Raw genomic sequence first — 18313 nt, 5'->3', positions numbered from 1 at the left:
TAACAAGGAGCAGTTGGCTGTTGTGCGCAGAACTGCCAAGTCAAAGAGGTTTTTTTAATATTCTGTAGCTCAAGGACTTGGCTCCTCTTCAAATATTTCCAGCTCCAAAAGGATGGGTAATTTGGCAAATGGCTGTGCCCCCTCTAGGGGCAAAAATGTGGAAATTTGTTATAGCAGGTAAATTCAAAATGGTTTGCTTGGAGTGTGAATAGGTGGGGGTTTTAACCACAGTGAGAAGGGATTTCTATGATTTGGTATGCAGCTTCCTCAACATCTCTGTTTCCTGCATCACTGTGTGCAGCAGGGCTCTGATTTTGGCCTTCTCTTACTCTTAAAATGGTATGAAAAATATGCTGCTGCTTTTCAAGGATAGTACTTGAAATATATTTTATAAAGTCATACTGTGAAAAATTCAGCTCGTATTTGATACTGCACTGTGTGTGTTGTAATCCTTGAGCTGTGCTGTGCCCTCTACCATTTTGGCGAGGAGGAACTCCGTATGCAGCCTTGAACACAAACACACAGATTATCCCAAGGAACCTCTCAGGAGTCTAGGGAAATAAAAATCACTCCTGAAACTTCAGGGTTTTGAATATGGGAGTTACAGATGCTTTGCAAATATAAAGTGCATGCTGGGTGTCGTCGCTCTGGTGGTGACTCCGAACGGAACCGCAGAGTTGTCTGACTTGGGTGGTCGTGTTTGTTTGTTCTGGCAGTGCTCACTAAAACATGAGTCCTGTATGAAACCGTTTCAGCAGTTTTTGGATGTTTGAGAAGTTACAAAACCTTCCTTTCACAGTGGTCTTTTGCCTTTTTACAGCTCACATTCAGCATCAGGTAATTCGTCCAAGTGACATTTTCTGGGTGCATGTGTGTTCTGAACCTCAGGCTGTGCTGCTGGAGAAAGATTCCTCTTTTAAATGACACATGGGAGTACAACATCATCCCTCATCTCGGCTTTTGAAGTTTATCATGGTTTATCTGGAGGGAGGGGTGTGTTTGGTTTTTAGGGGATGCTTTTAACTCAGCCTCAAGTTTCCATATGAAAACAAGTGAAGTGTTGAAGGTTTTTGTATCAGTCCTTTAAAGCCTGAATTCAGTCTTCATCGCTTGGGTGGTTTAACAGCAGGGTAAATGCTTCCCAGCATGACCACTTCAGTGTTAAATGTGATGTGCATTCATACTCATTTTAATCCCTCTTCTCTCCTAAAGGTGCTCTTACAGAGTGTTACGATGAACTGGGCAACCGCTACCAGCTTCCCGTCTACTGCCTTGCCCCGCCTATCAACATGATAGAGGAGAAGGGTGACCTGGAGACTCTGGATATTCCTGATCCCCCACCCAATTCCGGGCACGAATGCCAGCTTCGTTTGCGCCTTTCCACGGGCAAAGACCTCAAACTCATGGTCCGCAGCATGGACACGGTGTACCACATGAAGAGGCGGCTGCACGCCGTGGAAGGAGTGGAGCCAGGCAGCCAGCGCTGGTTCTTCTCGGGCAGGCCCCTGGCAGACAAAATGAAACTGGAGGAGCTGAAAATCCCAAAGGACTACGTGGTGCAAGTCATTGTGAGCCAGCCCTTAGCAAATCCCACCCCGGTGGAAAACTGAATTCTGCTTGTTTATTGATTCTTCTTTCCTACATCTCTGTCATGGGGTTTGTTTTCACTGCCCTCTCTTCTTTTGGTTTGTCCTGCTAATGGATTGGTTCCAGGAAATGACCAGCAAAAATTCCATCTGTGATGGAGATCTGCAAAAACATAAAAATGTAAACTGGCCTCTGGGGTTTGCCTGGTCTCATATTTAAAACAACAGCAACCAGAATGGGGCAAGGGCAAAGGTAGGAAGGGAAAGGGAAAAGAGGGAGGGAATAGATTGTTGTTCATTTAATACAAATATGTAACGATCCTGAAAACTGTCAGTGGTGTCCTGATCCGTGAGGCCAGAGCAACAGAGAGCACTTTTATTTAAAAAAAAAAAAAAAACAAACTTAGAAACTAAACTAATCAATGTATCCAGTTTCATATCAGCACCCCATACAGTTCATGCAAGAATCACAGCTGCTCTGGGTCGGTCCCACACTGCCCATTCAGGGGGATCCTTTCAGGTGTGACCGAACTCGTGTGCTCCGATGAGGCACCACCGAGGCACAGCCAGCCCTGGGCAGTGGAGCTGGGCTGGGGACTCGATCTCTGTCCCGTGCCAGCAGCTCCTGGTGATGCTCAGACCAAGCAATTGTACATTCCAAGATGGCAACGCAGTCCTGTGCCATTGCTGGCTCCCGAGCCGGGAATGCAGCCCGCCGGAGCCTTAGGCAATAACTTAGTTCATGTAAACTCTCACGTACTGTACTGTAAACTTACCTGCTACGAGACTGACTTAGCCTGAAGTTTCCTGGCTGATGGGCACCTGAGTGTGTGCCTGCTGAGTTTCTGTCACTCAGATCATGAAGAGAGGCTTTGATGAGGTGAGCGATGCCTGAGTGAGGGGTGCATCACCTTTGTCCAACAGCACCGGTGTAATACAGGTTAAACTGCAGTTACACCCTGGTGCAAAGGATTGTAGCTTCCTGTGCTTTCCCAGAGGGCACAAAGCATGGAAGACGGTGAGGAGGACACAATAGCACACAGTTTTCAGCTTTTGGTGGGTCATTGGAAGCAGGAGCCAGTCTTCTAGCTGCAGTGACTCTCCAGCCAGGACCGCTGGAGTTGTCCTCACCAGCACGCACCTGTGGCCTGGAGTGTGGCCCTGGTGTTTCACAGCCAGTGCTTTCCCTTCAGAGTGTAAGAGGGGCCCTTTCAGCAAGTGACAAATCCTTTTGTAGTCTCGAAAATCTGAATCAGAGCATATTGGGATGGGGGGGGACCATATAGCTTGTTCCCTCAGTTGGAGATGTTCTTTGTCACAGTGGCAGCTCTGCACCCCTGCCTGGCAATGCCTTTGGTTGACATCAATGCCCTGTTCCTTTTAAACGTGATTTCTAGTTTGCTTGGGTTTTAAGCCATCATTGAAACGAGTTCATTTCTTCCAAAGTCAAACATGCTATTCGTGTGTGAATAGCATACTTTTATTGGTTTCTGTCTTCCCTCTCTGAATTAGTGTTGTAAAGCTACACTTGTCGCAGCTCTTTCTCATATGCTGGTGAAACTGGTGGGTTACCTTGAAGATTTTAAACTTGTTACTTTTGCTCCTTCATTAGTTCCATAAAAGTCAGTTTCTTGAACTTAGAGGGAGTTGTTACACCACGAGCATCAGCGCAGAGCCAGGACAATCAGAGGTCACTTGTATAACAGCACAAGTCTTTCCCACCAGGTGGAAGCAGAATTTACATCAATGGTCGGGAAACAGATCCACATTTTATATGCACTTCCCACCCTACCCCACAGAACTACAGCTTTCTTTTTGGTCCTTGTGTTGTATCAAGCCTGTGTTTTTCTGACAGCTCCTTTAGCCTCACTTGGGTGTGGGATGCCTGAAGTGCAGTGGCAGAGCTGTGTAAAGGAAAATAAGTTCCCTGTTCTCATAAACACCAAAGTGACTTGCTTTTCCTTCTTTTTTTTTTCTTTTTAAAGATGAGAGTGAAGCTGATAAATACGAATCTATAACAAGTTTTCTATTGTGGAGTTTTTTTAAGACAAATATCATTTACTGTACTGGGGTTTTGCAGCCAAATCTTTTGCATTCCAGTGGGGGGAAAATATTTGATACATAAACAAGTCAAAAATCTCTTGGATTTTCTCTGGGCAAAGGATGGTTTGATGCCAGGAGGATACTACTGGTCTCATAAGGTAGAACTTACATATCTGTATAAGTGGTCTTCACGGTGTCATTTCCCTGCAGTACCTTCTGGAAGGGGAGAAATCGTGATAGATTAAGGAAGAGCAAAGCAGGGTGACAATTCTGGAACTGTGAACACTAAAAACACGACTTGTAAATTTTTTTTAGGATACCTTTTGTTGAATTTTGTTTTTCTTTTTCTATTTTCATTCAGGCCATTGTCACCAGGTGCTGTTTTTGAGAGGACAGCATGTAGGGGCTGGGAGAGCTCCTTCTTTCCCTCTCCCCCCTCTTAGTTGGAAAAGGTTCAGTTTTATTACACTGTTATAGATGACCATGTTTTATATTAATTGCTTTTATGGCAGGGAGAAAGGTGATGATCTGTAGGCCATGTCATGTTTTGAGTAGAACAGAGACTTGGTTCATGAAAATACTCTTTTCTCTAACAGCCTCCCCCCCCCTCCTTAATTACATATCAAAAACTGAAAGAGTCCAATGGTAAAATGCTTTTGGAGGTGACAGTGAAGACTTTGAATCTCTCTGTATAAAATGACAGAGGTACTAAGCACATACCCTGCAGAAACAAAATTTTACAGGATTTATGTCAGGAAATAATTTTAAATTTCAAAATATATATTACAGTGTATCAGTAATGAAGGTGTACATGCATATGGCTGACAGGTCCCACTACAGAACTAGAGGAGAGAACAGTCATTTCTGCCTCTGAAATGCGTTGTCTTTGCCCTACAAGGTGGGCTTTGGTGCAAGTTCTAGTGCAGGGGAGTGGGCTGGGGCTCCTGTGGGATGAGTTTCAGGGGCAGAAGGGGTCTCCCCATGTGCCTGAGGCAGGGAGTTCAGGCTTGTTTGAGTGCAGGGCAGAGTAGGCACAGCTCAGTTAAGACTAACCAGGTCCTCAATCCCTGTCAGCCCCGGTGGGGACTGGTGGCTGCTCATGGGAGGATGGATAACAGCACACTGCTGTGTGCATCCCTGTTTTGCAGCAGGAAGGTGTTGGCACCATGGCCTGGGCTGTGTTTTGGAACTTGGCGTGTTGCCCCACACCCTCAGGTGTCTTGGTTATGAGTGAAACAATGCAACAAGTCTTTTAATGCACACCACCAATGCCAAATACAGGCAAGTGAGGAGCAGTAGACTTGGGGGTTTTTATATTCACTAGACCCATCAGCCCTTTGTGCCATTCCTGATTAGCTCTGGCTGTGAACTGATGCCAGTAGATAACCTTTTTTACAGTGTTAGTGACAGGTCTGTTTGACACAATTCAGATTTTTATACTCTTTATTGTTGCTTCTACCTGACACAGAAGTAATGACCTAATGAAAGTCTACACTTCTAAACAGCTTGAAGGGCAGAGAGGCATGAACACAGATAGTCTGACGGGGCCAGGGAGCTCCAGAAGAGCTGCAGGTGTTGCAGGTACATTGCTTGGTGCACTGCAGAAGGATGCTCAGGGTCTTCTACAACCAAGTATCAGCTGCTCCTTCTAGAGCATCCAGCTCCTAAAATGTCACTGACTGCCTTGGCTCTTTGTGCATCACAGTTTATTGGTGTCTTCTGCATAAAACACAGCCTGGAATATATGATTTTCTGAAAGCCTTTGCTTCTCTGGAGCTGGTAAATATTTTGGAAAATGAAATAGTGTGTGTTGGCAGTGAAATAAGTTTCGTTTGTTAATAAACACCCCAATGCTAAAAGTAGGGGTAACAACAATAACAAAAAACCTCACCCCAGGAGCAACCAAACAAACCCCAGCTCCTCTTTGCCTTCCACACAAAGTCCCTAAGTTGCTTTGGGGAGGAGAGGAAAGAAGGATTCATTGGAGCAACAGGGCAGCCCATGGCACTGTGCATAACCTTTGGTGAAGCAGATGGTCGACTGATAAAATATTGCTGTAGTGTGATGTGCTTCTGCATATATATCCATTGCTAGGAAATAATGTAAAATCTTCTTTAAAAGTATTGAAAAAAGTTCTCTTTGTTACAATGGTGGGATGCTTTTACCCATGGAATTTTGGAAGCATTTTCGCTGTGTAGGTGTTGACGAAGTGAATGCTGAATGTTTTTCCATGTCTACGATGCTTCAGAAGCGCAAGTGGCAGCTGTGTTTCTGACTCTTGATCTATATTTTACAAACTTTTCTATGTCACTGTACATACATCCAGGACCCTGCACCTTATGCAGAGAATGTTTACATTAAAAAAAAAAAATTTTTTTTTTTTTTTGCTTTTTCCCTGCGCTGCTCAAATCCTGTTACTTTAAAATAAAAGTAGTCTCTGTTAGAAAGAGGGGCTTTTTTTTTTTCCTTTGCCCTTCACCACTTCCCCTGTAATCCACTCCCTCCTGGATGGTGGCTGGAAGTTCTAGGACGTCTTGTGCTCTCCTGCAGTGGGATGTAGAGGTGTTTCAGAAAGGCGCTTTGGAAAATGTGCTTTGGCTGGGGGATGAGCTTCACACACTCTGCAACTTCCTTGGAAAACAGCAAAAAATGTGCTTCAAACCCACTAGATGTTGGTGGTCTGCCTTGCTAGTTCACTGGGAAGCCTTGGATTTGACTTCCCAGTGTCCGCACTTCTGTTTTCTCCCCAAGATGATGAATGTCCTGCTGTTCTATCTGCAGCTACAAACGCTTCTGTTGGTTAATGACTGTATATACAAGTCTGCCTGCTTAAAGACTTCCCTTTCCATGAAGTGTTTTTGATTGCTCTGCTCTGCAACCGGCTCTCCTCTTCCATATTTCGTCCACGTAGATACTCCGTAGCCGCCTGTGTGTTGCTCTTGTCCAAAGGAGATGGAGATGGAGCTCTCCTTCCAAAGGGAGATACATGTCACTGAGCCTACACAAGTCAGGCAGCTGGAAGATGAGATGTTTTAACCAGCAGGCTTCTTACCATGGACTTTGAGACTTTTAACAAATGTGTCTGCTGGACTCTCCATGAAAAAGTGCATTCCTGCCCTCTGAGCAGGACCACATGTTGGGTATTTATCCAGTAGAACTCCATATATTTTACAGAGGAAGACCATTCAATCAGAGCCATGGGGCAAATAAAGAACTTAAAATCCTGACTCCTGCCTTAAAACCTTTAGTTCATCTTGAGCTCCAGAAATTCTGCACCTGCTCATTCCCAAGTCCCTTTTTTTCTTTAGGAAATTGGAATCCAGTCAAAGGCTGGAGACAATTTAAGGCAATTGAAAACAAAATTAATTTGAGCTGATGGCTTCAATAAAATAACTAACTGGTCTTGGATTAAAAAACCCTATTTGTGCCTCTGAAGTCCAGGGAATGTTTCAAAAATGGAGGTGGATTTGAGCAATGATGGAAAGGACTGTGTTAGCTGGCCATGTGTGACACTTGCTTTCATATGCTCTGAGCAAGAGACTTTGGTTTGTGTCCTCTCTGCCTCATGGGAATGGCTTTCAAAGATGGCTGGTACCATCAAATTTGTACTTCTTGAATAAATACCTTCATTTTTATGGTAAAACTCTTTGTATGCAGTTTGATTGTGTGTGTCATGTGACAAACATTCCTATTCCATAGGATATGGTGCTAGACTTGGTGCTGATATAGGAAACACACAGCTCCAGCCCCCAGGGAAACAGGGATGAGGGCATTCCAGTGTCATGACCACTTCTTCCCCTGTAAATTTATGAAGACTTTTAGAATCAAAGCTACTACTTGTGTAAAATGGGCTTTTTAACTTTTTTCCCTTCCTTGGCTTCTGTGGTCAATGAAGAATTCTAGACCAATATAAACCTACTGTGAACATCAAGTAACTTCTAAACTGCTTTATGTATTTTTATGTTGTACCTCTGGTACTTGGTTGACACATCACAGGTTGTCTTCAGACTGATAAATTATGTGATTTTTTTTTTTTTTATCCTAGGGAAGATCTTTTACCACTGAGGGCAAACCATCCTGAACTTCTATTGGAAATGCTGTATGAATTTCCTGTATTTAAAACAAACAAACAAAAACCTTTTTCTTCCCCTGCATTTAAAAAATAAAAGTAATAATGGCAATGCCATGCCTTAAGGAATAAAGTCAGTGTTGTTTTTCCTCCTTAAATTTCTTCAATAGGGCTTTTGGTTCTGAGCTGGAAAGCCACAACTTTTCCATTACCTCTGATACCCTAGAGAGACACATTTTCATATTCATTTTGGTGCGTGACAAATTTTTGTCTTGCAAATAAGGTGTGCAATCCGTGGAGAATGCAGAGCCTGGAGATGTGCTCAGACATCCAGCGTGAACCTCCTCTGCTGTCTGTGGATCAGCTTCTGGCTCCTTGGTGAATAAAAGTAATGAATCTATGTAATTGTCCTGTAATTACATTAAATGACATGTTGTCTTAATTCAGGTCACCACTTTTATAATCTTGATTAACTACAGAAGGTATCAGAGGAGTAGGAATAATTCTTTGTAGGCCATTTTGGTCTAATGTTATCACAGCTAAATATTTCCATTTTTATTTACATCTTAGGATAATTTCACAGTAGAGTTCATGATGTGAGAAACAAACAAACAAAACGTGATTTTTTCCTGGAAATTTTTCCCTCATATACATATAAAAATATATATGTAGAATTTTTATTCCTTTTATATGTGAGTACATATAATGCCTTTTATCTATACATATTCCCCTCTTTAATACATACATGAAACAAGAGGTGCAAAGGCTTGTATGAAAGCATTTCACAGAATCACAGAATGGTTTGGGTTGGAAGGGACCTTAAAGCTCATCTCATTCCAACCCCCTGCCATGGGCAGGGACACCTCCCTCTAGACCAGGTTGCTCCAAGCCCCGTCCAACCTGGCCTTGAACACAGTGCTGTGTTAGAACCCAGAGACAACACTAAGGGAAATCATCTCTGACTTGACTTGCTGCTGCTTCCACTGGGACGACTGCCCTGGTCAGTGCAGGATGCAGAGATGCTCTGGACACTAGAGGGAGCATCTGCAGGTGGCTGGTCCCTCCAAATCTGAGCTAAAAATATCAAGGTAACTTAAGGAAAAGGCACTGAGCTCTCACTTCAGCCCCGCAAAGAGTAGTTCTTTGTGTTCTCCGAATAATCCTAAAAAGTTGGAATTTGAGCCACGGAATTTGTTTTCTCTGGACTCAGAGCAGTTGCAAAGGTCTGAGAGGTGGGATGCCACCCTACGGACATGCCAAAACCCTGTTTCATGGGAGGTCAGAGACTGGAATTTTCTAATCTGATTAGTCCCTCATGCTGCTTCGTTAAGGGAACTCTGGTGGCAGCGAGCTTGGAGGAGGCTCCGTGGTGTGTGATGGGCTGTGTGTAAGGTGAGAGCGGAAATAAATTCACTGAGCTGCTGTGCCCAGAGGGTAAACAGTCAATATTTAGCAAGAGAAACGAAACTGCTTCTCTTGCCTTCTCTCCACATGGCCTTAATTAGGTGGTTTCGTTAACAAAGCAAACAGCATTTCCTGTTGTTGGGCTGTTACTCACGAGCGCGGCAGCAGGATGGGAGCTGCCCCTGCCCGGAGCACGTAGCTGGGAGATGGAGCAGAAAGCTGCCACTGTGAGTGGCTCCGGCCTTGGAGAGAGCCCAGTCTGCCCCGTGTCAAACCAGCCTGGCTCGGTGTGTGTCTGAACGCGGCCAAACAGCAGCACAGAGGAGGAAGGCAGGGCAGAGGAAGGGCTTGTCTTCAAAACACCAGCAAGACACAACTGTTGCAGTACGGTGGGAAAGTAATGCCAGCATCAGGATTAGTCCTGGGGGGAGCTGTGAGGCAGGAGGCTGAAGTCCTTCCTCCTTCTCAGAAATGAGACTCCCATGCTCAGCCTGGAGCAAAAGAATTGCTTTGCTGCAGCTCTGTGGTTTATTCACTTTTTACAAGTTTGGTGCATCTCTGTGGTGGTTGTAAGCTGAGCCCAGGGGGTCAGAGGTGTGAGGCTGTGTTGTTCCCATGTGGGTAAAGGGTTCTTGTGAATCTGTTAGGAGCAGGCTGGTCCTGCAGGGAGGCTCTTCATGATTCCCTTCCTCTTTTTGTTGTTGTTTGTCAACGCAGAAGACTTCAAATATCTCAGATTCCCTGTAGTTCTGCTGCTAGTTTTGGAGAGGAGATAAGATCTTATCTTAGTAGGGCAGGCCTGCCCACCATGAAGAGTTATTTCAGAGAAAGACCCCAAGTTCAGGCTCTTGTCCCCTTCTCCAATGTGCTTGTTTCCCGACTGACTCGGGAGAAATTGATTCCAACTGATTGCCTCAGGCTCATCCTGAATATGTTACAGGCTAATGGGGCACCTCCCTGGCACATGGCTGCTGCTCTGCCTTTTGTAACGAGTTGCAGATGTTGGAGTGATTCACAACATCTGGAGGTACCGCCTGGCTGGGGAAGAGGGGAGGTGCCTTCATGGCCGGGTCACAGCCACGCTGCTCCTGCTTAAAGTGGCCTCTTAACGGGGCAGCCTGCAGATGAAAGCACAGGAACAGTGCGACTTGGGGCTAGAATGGCCCATTCCAGGAAAATATTGTGAGGGCATTAGAGAACCATCCGCAGGATGGAGGCTCTGATACCTCGCTGCGCCTCTAAACCACACAGGAAATGGGCTGCAAGCCCTGCAGGGCTGAGAGGTACAACAACTGCCTGTAACAGATAATTAAAGAGGATACTGGTGGTGGAACACAGAGGAGGAGAATTATCCATTAAAACAATAACCCAGGAAGCTGGCAGCAGAAAGGAGGAGCAAGTGAGGTGATTTCCTTTGGTTCCTAGTGGCTGTCTTGGTAGATGTGCTCCCAGAGAGTGCCGAGATGCTGGAAGTCATGAGGATGGTGTGGAGCTGTGACAGGGGTGTCTACAGCCTGTTAATGACTGATTAACTGTGTAACTACTTAATCAGAGAGCAAGGAGGGATTTGAGTGAGCAGCAGAGACAAAAAGCAGCAGGGATAAAGGTAAGCTGGTGGAAGCAGTAAACTGGTAAGGAGTGTGTGCCTGCACCTCTGTAAGGAGGGGAGGTGGTGTGACCAGCTTTGCTCCCTTTCTGGTTGCTGGGAATGGGTGAAATCCGCACGGACTCTCCTGGGAACCTGCAGCTGGTTTAAGGTCAAAATGAAGATTCGTCAGAGAAGAGATCAAGCTTCTCCTAGGACTCATATCTGGCACAGAGCCAAGGTATGGTTCTAGGAATGTTCCTAGAAGGAGTTTCAAGTCCAAGTGTACCACACCAAGGTACTTCCCTGGCCATAGCCCTGAGAATTGACTGCAAAGAGCTTGGAAAATAATGAGAAGCCACAAATAAACTGAGAAGAAAATTACTTAAATAAAGGTTCTTCTGCCAGTCCTGCCCAGCTCCTCTCATTGCAGTCTCCTCAGACAGAGGAATATGCCCAGTTTAACCCCCAAATTATTTCTTCCTACTGATATCTTAGTGTTAAAATATTTTTAATTCAGACGGTGAAATAAGTCATCAAAGACCTGCCCCTGGAGTAAATGAGAAAAAAACCCCCAGCTTTAAGAGAGAAAGAATCACCTGTGAGCTGCAGTACCAAATTAATTCCAAAGCTTAATTCTGAATTTAGGGACATTTTCATGGCCTCTCTTTTGACTTTAATTTCTCTAATTTTACCTCATCTCCAGAAATATCAAAGCACTTAAATACCTTCTAATGTTTTTCCTTCATGGGGTTGAAGAGAAACCTTGTGGCTTCAAACTCATTAAAACCAATCAAAATTAATCATATTGTCCACATCAATGTCCAGCAGTTGAAAGGCAGGTCCCCTGTGCCGGTGGATGAAGTGCTTTTTGAGATGTTTCTGTTTCAGGGCAGAAAGATTTAGAAGCAGATGATAAGCACCGATTTCCTGCTTGGAAAGAATAGGTGGAATACCAACCAGTGCTTGCATCCAGAGAATAAAGGTGACCTCGCGCTTGTCACACCCGTAGGAAATACCAAAATCCTGGTGCTTCCTGCCATGGAGCCTCCCAGCTGCTGCCGGCTGGGCTGGGGAGAGCTACCGACAGCCAGCCGTGCTCAAAGCTGCTTTCAGAGTCACAGAACGGCCTGGGTTGGAAGGGATCTAAAAGAGCATCCAGTTCTACCCCCCTGCCACGGGCAGGGACATCTTCCACTAGACCAGGTTGCTCCAAGCCCTGTCCAACCTGGCCTTGGACACTTCCAGGCATGGGGCAGCCACAGCTTATCTGGGCAACCTGTGCCAGGGCCTCACCACCCTCACAGTAAGGAACTTCTTCCTAATATCTAATCTAAACCTATTCTCTGACAGTTCAAAGCCATTTCCCCTTGTCCTGTCACTCCAGACCTTTGTAAATAGTCTCCATATTTATTCTGGGCTCCCTTTGGGAGGACTACAATTAAATCACCCTGGAGCTTCTCTTTTCCAGGCTGAACAATCCCAATTCTCTCAGACTTTTCTTGCAGGAGAGGTTCTCCATCCCTCTAGTCATCTTGGTGGCCTCCTCTGGACTCACTCCAACAGGTAGATGTCCTCCTTTGAGAGGTCCTTTCCCATCCCTCCCACGTGCCCTCTGGTTGGCTTCTCTCCTTCCTCCCTGAGTTCCATGGGCAACAGCCCTGAGCGCTGGCCCTTGGCCAGGCTCCTGATCCAGAGCAGAGCTGCAGGTCATATCCAACAGCAAGGCTGAGCTCTAGGGGTAATCCTGGCTCTACCACCCCTCTCCCACACTGCAGCCTAGTGTTCTCACTGCTTTCCCCTGAGAAGGCACAGCCCTTCCCCAGGTGGGGCTGTAGGTGATGCCATGCAGGCTGAAGAAGGGCACTGGCACTGCACCAACCAGACAGCAAAAAGCAGTGTGTGAAAACAGATGTTCAGCTCTCTTCCCCACAGGTAGGGCTTCCCCACACCTGAGGGCTTCATTTTTGAAGTCCTTGTGAAGAGGGACAGCATGAGCTGGGAGGAGTGTTAAGATGGTTCCTACATGGCAACAGGTCCAGGGTTCGACTTATCCCAGGGGAGCAAGGTTGGTACTAACAGGGCAACTGCTCTTTTTCCTGCTTTCCTGTTCAATGGTGCAGCATTGCAGACACATCCAGACCGGGGACCTTCTCCAATCCTTGCATAGTGTGCATAAAGATCAGCTCCAATGAGCCAATTCCCATTATGGGGTGCTGGATGGTGTAGGTCTCCCTGTACCAACTCCAGGACCCGCATGGTGTGCAGTTCATGGGACAGGAGGATGCACAGCACCACATAGAACTCATTAATGTAAATCCTCCCCCTCAAGTTTCAGTCCAGTGAGTTGAACAGCAGCATGATCTGATCCTTATTCAGGTCGGTCACGTCACGGAGAAAGCAATAAAACTGCAGATCAGGAGAGCAGTGAGCTCTCAGGCATTGCCTGCACAAAGCTGAGAGCAATAATTAGCAGGATTTATTTTATTTTAAATGCCCACTACTCCCTGACAGGTTGCACAGGCAATTAACACACAGGAACAGACAAGAGACAGTGCTCAGAATTCATAGAACAGTATTAATAAGATGGGCTGATTTATGAGAGAGACGTGATTTCTGCACAGAGGCAATAGAAAAGTGCTTATTGTTGTCTGCCTCTCTTCTTTTCCTGTCTGCTTTTCCTGTCTTCCTTTCCTGTCTTCTTTTCTACCCCACACCTGGAGGAAAAAGGACTTTTCCAACAAACCAGAAACATTAAAAAAAAAGGTGGGGAAATGTTGAACCTGTGGATGAGGGGTTGCAAACGACCTCATGTGGAGAACACTCTTGGCAGGAAACCCAACTGCTTTCTAACATGGAGCATGGTCATGTTGTGGGAAGGATTACATGAGAGGTTGCTGCAGTACTCAGGAATTAGCTTCAGTGAGCCTGAAATCCCCTCTTGCCCCCCTTGTTCCAGGCATCTTGCTTGCACAGCCCTGAGGATCTCCTTCATCACTGACCAGGGTTTTTCCTATGTCGATTTTCTGCTCATTGTGCCAGGACCTGGTTATCGTGTTTGTACAGCCCTGATGAGCCAGATCCGGGGGCTTCACACGCTGCTGCTACACAGGGCACAGGAATACCATCAAATCAAACAGGATTTGTAGGCTCTTGGACCTTTGTCCATCTCACAAACAGGGAAGAAGGCAATGGAAAGGGGAAGGGGAAAGAATTATTTTCAGTGAGAGCTGAAATGCACCTCGGTGGCTTAGCACCGTCTCCTGAGCCCCACGTATTCCAGAAGATGATGCAGGAGTAGCCAAGTTGTGTCACCTTCCAGAGCAGCCAGGAGCAGGGAGGACACTGTGATATGTGCTGTGCCTGAAAGCTTTCTGGGGAATTGCCAAGCCCTCACATTAACCGAGCTGTGGTTAATTAGTATTGCAGGGTGCTGCAGTTGTTGGAACATCTGAAGTGCAATATTTGTAATGTCTGTCATCTCTGGTTTTAAATCCCAAGTGATGCAGCTTTCTGTGTAACGCTTTTCAAAACAGCACACAGGGCCTGTAATTTGAGAGCATTAATGCCAATCTCATGTTCAGGAATATTTCCTGTTCAGGTAATTCTTTCAGTGAACATCAGTGAGAAGGAAATACTCTGCCAGTGCCTCAGTGTTTCCTATTGACAACAAACAGTGCTTCATCTACACATACACACACAGGTGCTGCCGAAAACACCCAGAATTCAGCTTCTCTCAGCTGGCCGAGACCTGGTGGAAGACCAGTGAAACAGTATTAGTACCATGGAAATTACCCCTCACAGCAGAAAAATTTGAAAGAAGCTGCTCTGATTCTATTCTATTCTGTTCTTATTCCAGGACTGCTAAATTCACATGTCCTGTCAGATCAAATCCAAACTCTGGTGGGAAAAAAAGTGAACGATATTTTTCAGCTTATTTCTGTTTCAGGGATAGATTTGGCTGCATTTTCAGTTTGTTTTTTCTACAACTCAGTGGGGAGAAGGGAAGAAATAGGTGGACATGGAAGTGCCTTCAAGAAAGACAATTGTAATTCTTAGCCACAAATTTCCAGGAATAGTAGAATCATAATCAAATCCCAGAAGGGTTTGGGTTGGAAGGGACCTTAAAGCTCATCTCATTCCAACCCCCTGCCATGGGCAGGGACGCCTTTCACTAGACCAGGTTGCTAAAAGCCCCGTCCAACCTGGCCTTGAACACTTCCAGGGATGGGGTATCCACAGCTTCTCTGGGCAACCTGTGTCAGGGCATCACCACCAGCATTGTGGAGGAACTGAGTTTTAAATTCAAGCATCAGTACTGGAAAACTCCCACTATAAACGTGAAGGCTGACCATACCACGATGAACCTATTTTTAAAAAATAAAGATGACAATCAGCCCCGTGTTTTAGGGAATGGTGTGTCAGGGAACTAATGAGACAGCCTCAAGCCCAGATGCTCTCTAAGCGGGAGCCTGTGCTGAGTTTTGCCAGAATTCCCCATCAGGATGGACTGTGCGAACTTCCCCCAGGTCCTGTGCCCTCGGCTGGGCAATGGGACATGGATATGGGGCAAAACACACCCGGTGCGTGGGCTGTGCGGGTGTCGCTGGGGTGCGTAGGGACAACCATCCACCCTCGATCCCTCTGGGAAGCACAGAGCCACTGGGAAGCGGTGCTGCACCGCCGGGCCGTTCCCCTAGGTGTCCCCATTCCATACTGGATTTCAAGTGAGTTTTCCAGAGGATTTGAAGTGTCGCCATGGAGAGGATGTGAGCTTCCCACTCGACACCAACTTGGTCACATCTTCCCTAAAACAAGCGCGTGGCGGGCGCCCGCGGTGAGGATACACTCGAATTCCCGCTTCTGGGAGTTTTGAAAACAGTTGTGTTTGTTTTCCCAGGAGACGCACCGTGGGGAGCAGGAAACGTGCCTCTGTTGCCAAGGCAGTTCGGAATTAGGATTTTCCATGCCGGGACATGCTCGGACCCCGCGGCGCAGGCCAGGAGGCAGAGCAGCCCTGGGGATGCTGGGGACGGGGACCGCTCGGTCCTTCCCTGCCCGGCTGTCCCGGTGTTTGCATGGAGATGCGTGATAATCCGGGAGGGATGGGGACCCTCTGCCTCACTCAGCAGAGGGGCCAAACCGAGCCGGGCAACGCCATGGCCCGCTGCACCAGGCCATGCCAAGCTATGCCCCGGCTGAGACGGGACAGGTAGAACCGAGACGAGATAGGTAGAGCCGTGCTGCGGCTGAGCCCTGCCCGTCTAGGCGGACTGTGCCCCGGCTGAGCTGAGCGAAGCCGTTCCATGCCGGGCCGCACCCCGGCCGAGGCGGGCGGTCTGAGCCGCACCCGGGCCGAGCCGTGCCGGTCGGGGCGGTCTCCGTCGGGGCGGTGCCGGGCGGGCAGAGGGCGCGGGCGGCCAATGGCTCTGCCCCGGACGGCCCAGCCCAGCAGGTGGAGCGGCCCCGGCTCCATGTGCGCGGCTGGGGGCGGCTCCGGTCCCGCCTCGCCGCTCCCCGGTCGTGGCTCCGTCCGTCCTCCCCCGGGACGGGAGGCGGCTGCCGGCAGCTCCCCGCGGCTCCTCGGGAGCCCCGCTCCGGGATGGCTTTCGCCAATTTCCGCCGCATCCTGCGCCTCTCCGCCTTCGAGAAGCGCCGCTCCAAGGAGTACGAGCACGTCCGCCGGGACCTGGACCCCGGCGAGGTGTGGGAGGTGGTGGGGGAGCTGGGCGACGGCGCCTTCGGAAAAGTCTACAAGGTGGGTGCGCGGAGGGGGCTCCTGGCGGGGGGGGAAGCACCTGAGGCCCCGCAGTCTGGGGTTCGGTGCGGGCTCCGCTCGCTGAACGCCCCCAGAGCCGGCTGCGGTGCTGCGGGGGAGCCGCTCCCGGGACCGGGACCAGGACCGGCTCCGCGCATCCCGTTAGTCGGGAGTAGAGGGACAGGGACACAGAGTGAGCTGGAGTATGAGAGCGCAGCGCTCGGGGCAGGGGAAAGAAGGGAAAGAAGCTTTTTTTTTTTTTTTTTTCCTTCATCCTTCCCCACCCCCCTTCGCCCCCAGCCACCCGCCCTGAATCGCCCGATTCATCATCAGAGCGATGCTTTTGTAAGGAGACCAGGCGTTCCCTGCCAAGCCCGCCGGTACAATGAATGGAGGGAGGTTTCTTGGAAGTCGGCAGTTCCAGGGCTGTGTCCCAAGTTTTGTGAGCCTCTAGGGGTGACATGATTTGTATCCCTGCGGTCGTCGCCTTCAGGGAACTTGGAGGGCGAAGAGGAGCCCAGCTCCTCGACTGTGGGGACATGTCCAGTGCTATGAATATTTAACCTCGATATTTAGGGATGGAGGTTCCAAAGACCAGACTCCCTGTACTTTGCACTCCGAAGCACCAGCGTTCGTGCTGTCCACGGCTCTGAAATGCTCCGTCTCCTCAGCAATTGAGCAAGGGGGGGGTTGGAGGAGCAGGCTGAGGATCCAGGCTCCTGGGCACACCTATGTTACAGACATAGTTTGGAACTGGGGGTGGGAATTAGCTGTTGGTCAGCTCGTGTTTGATGGTCTTATTAGGTCATTTAAGAAGGTATTACCCTTGCAGAATTGAGAAATAAAGTGTGACTGAAGAGAAGGCTAAGAAGGGAACTGGGGGCCAGGTCAGGACAGAGGTGGTTTACTGCAATGCCCTGGGATTTGGAGTGTTTATTTCTTGTGTCTTTTGTGTAATTTGACAGAAACTGTGTAAAAACCTGGGTGCTAATTATCCATTTAGTGGAAGTCTTTGTCGAAGGATCCTATCTGCTAATGAAAAGCAATTCCTAAAAATCATATTTAAATCCCTACTGGTTTTATCCTTCTGAAAGTAGCACCAGTAGAAATCAGCCCTTCTGATACCATTTTGCTTGGTGAGGCAAGTTGGAAACCTGTTTGTATACATCAACATTCACTCTTCTCCTGGATAATTCTGTGCTTGTATTTGCTCAGGTTTCTCAAGCAATGACAGGAACAAGGTAAACATTGTAAAATAAGGTAATTGGATCCTGAGATAAACAAAAACTTGGAAGAATAATTGTTTAAATACTTTCTATTTTAAACATGTTAAACTTACCAAAGGAGGTAACTTTCAAAATAAAGCTACTTTAAGTCTGTTGTTATATCTGGATGTCTCAGCTAATAACTCCAGCCTCACACCAACAACTATCAGAGTAACTTTATGTACTGTAGGCTAAGGATGTCAGCCTGTCAAGCAATAACATCTTCTCATCTCCAGCTACTTTCAGCTCCTTTCATTCCCACTTTGACCCAAATGAGGATGTAAATAACCCAGTGAAAACCACTTGTTTATAACCAGGAGTTCACTCCATCTATATAGTATATTCAGGCAATTGTCTGCTTTTGAGGTGCTTTAACACTTGATTGGGGTGGTGTGCCAGAAATCAAAAGGCTGTTTTATTCTTCTTAGTGACATTTTAATTCTCCATCTGCTTTGATCTCCTCTACACCTGCCCTCCGTTCCGGCTGGCAAATGGACATGGTTGAGTTTCGAAGATTTTGCATGCAAGAGTTTTTTTGTTCATTTAAGAATCCCAAATTATTTGAGTACCCTGTGCTATAAAGCCTTCTTTTAGGTAATAGCC

The 18313-nt window shown here is 47.2% G+C and overlaps 2 protein-coding genes across 8 annotated transcripts in view; both read left to right on the top strand.

The window, feature by feature from the left end:
- Positions 1-7272, top strand: part of UBTD2 (ubiquitin domain containing 2) — a 49395-nt gene extending 42123 nt beyond the window's left edge. For all 6 annotated transcript variants that reach the window (XM_027901422.1, XM_027901448.1, XM_027901430.1 and 3 more), the window contains exon 3: positions 1213-7272. In XM_027901422.1, the coding sequence (XP_027757223.1) occupies positions 1213-1610 (398 nt within the window). In that variant the 3' untranslated portion in view covers positions 1611-7272. The remainder of the gene's footprint in view (positions 1-1212) is intronic.
- Positions 7273-16225: 8953 nt separating this feature from the next.
- The window catches only part of STK10 (serine/threonine kinase 10), a 71620-nt gene continuing 69532 nt past the window's right edge, over positions 16226-18313 (top strand). For both annotated transcript variants that reach the window (XR_003573209.1, XM_027901379.1), the window contains exon 1: positions 16226-16445. Coding sequence is in view for 1 of the 2 variants with exons in the window: in XM_027901379.1 (XP_027757180.1) it covers positions 16290-16445 (156 nt within the window). In the remaining variant the exon portion in view is untranslated. The remainder of the gene's footprint in view (positions 16446-18313) is intronic.

Source organism: Empidonax traillii, unplaced genomic scaffold (assembly GCF_003031625.1).
Source record: "Empidonax traillii isolate 1590-97213 ecotype Southwest subspecies unplaced genomic scaffold, ASM303162v1 scaffold22:size5013007, whole genome shotgun sequence".
In the NCBI taxonomy this organism is placed as follows: Eukaryota; Metazoa; Chordata; class Aves; order Passeriformes; family Tyrannidae; genus Empidonax; species Empidonax traillii.
The sequence above is the reverse complement of the archived record's forward strand: the minus strand, read 5'-3'. Positions and strand labels throughout refer to the sequence as shown.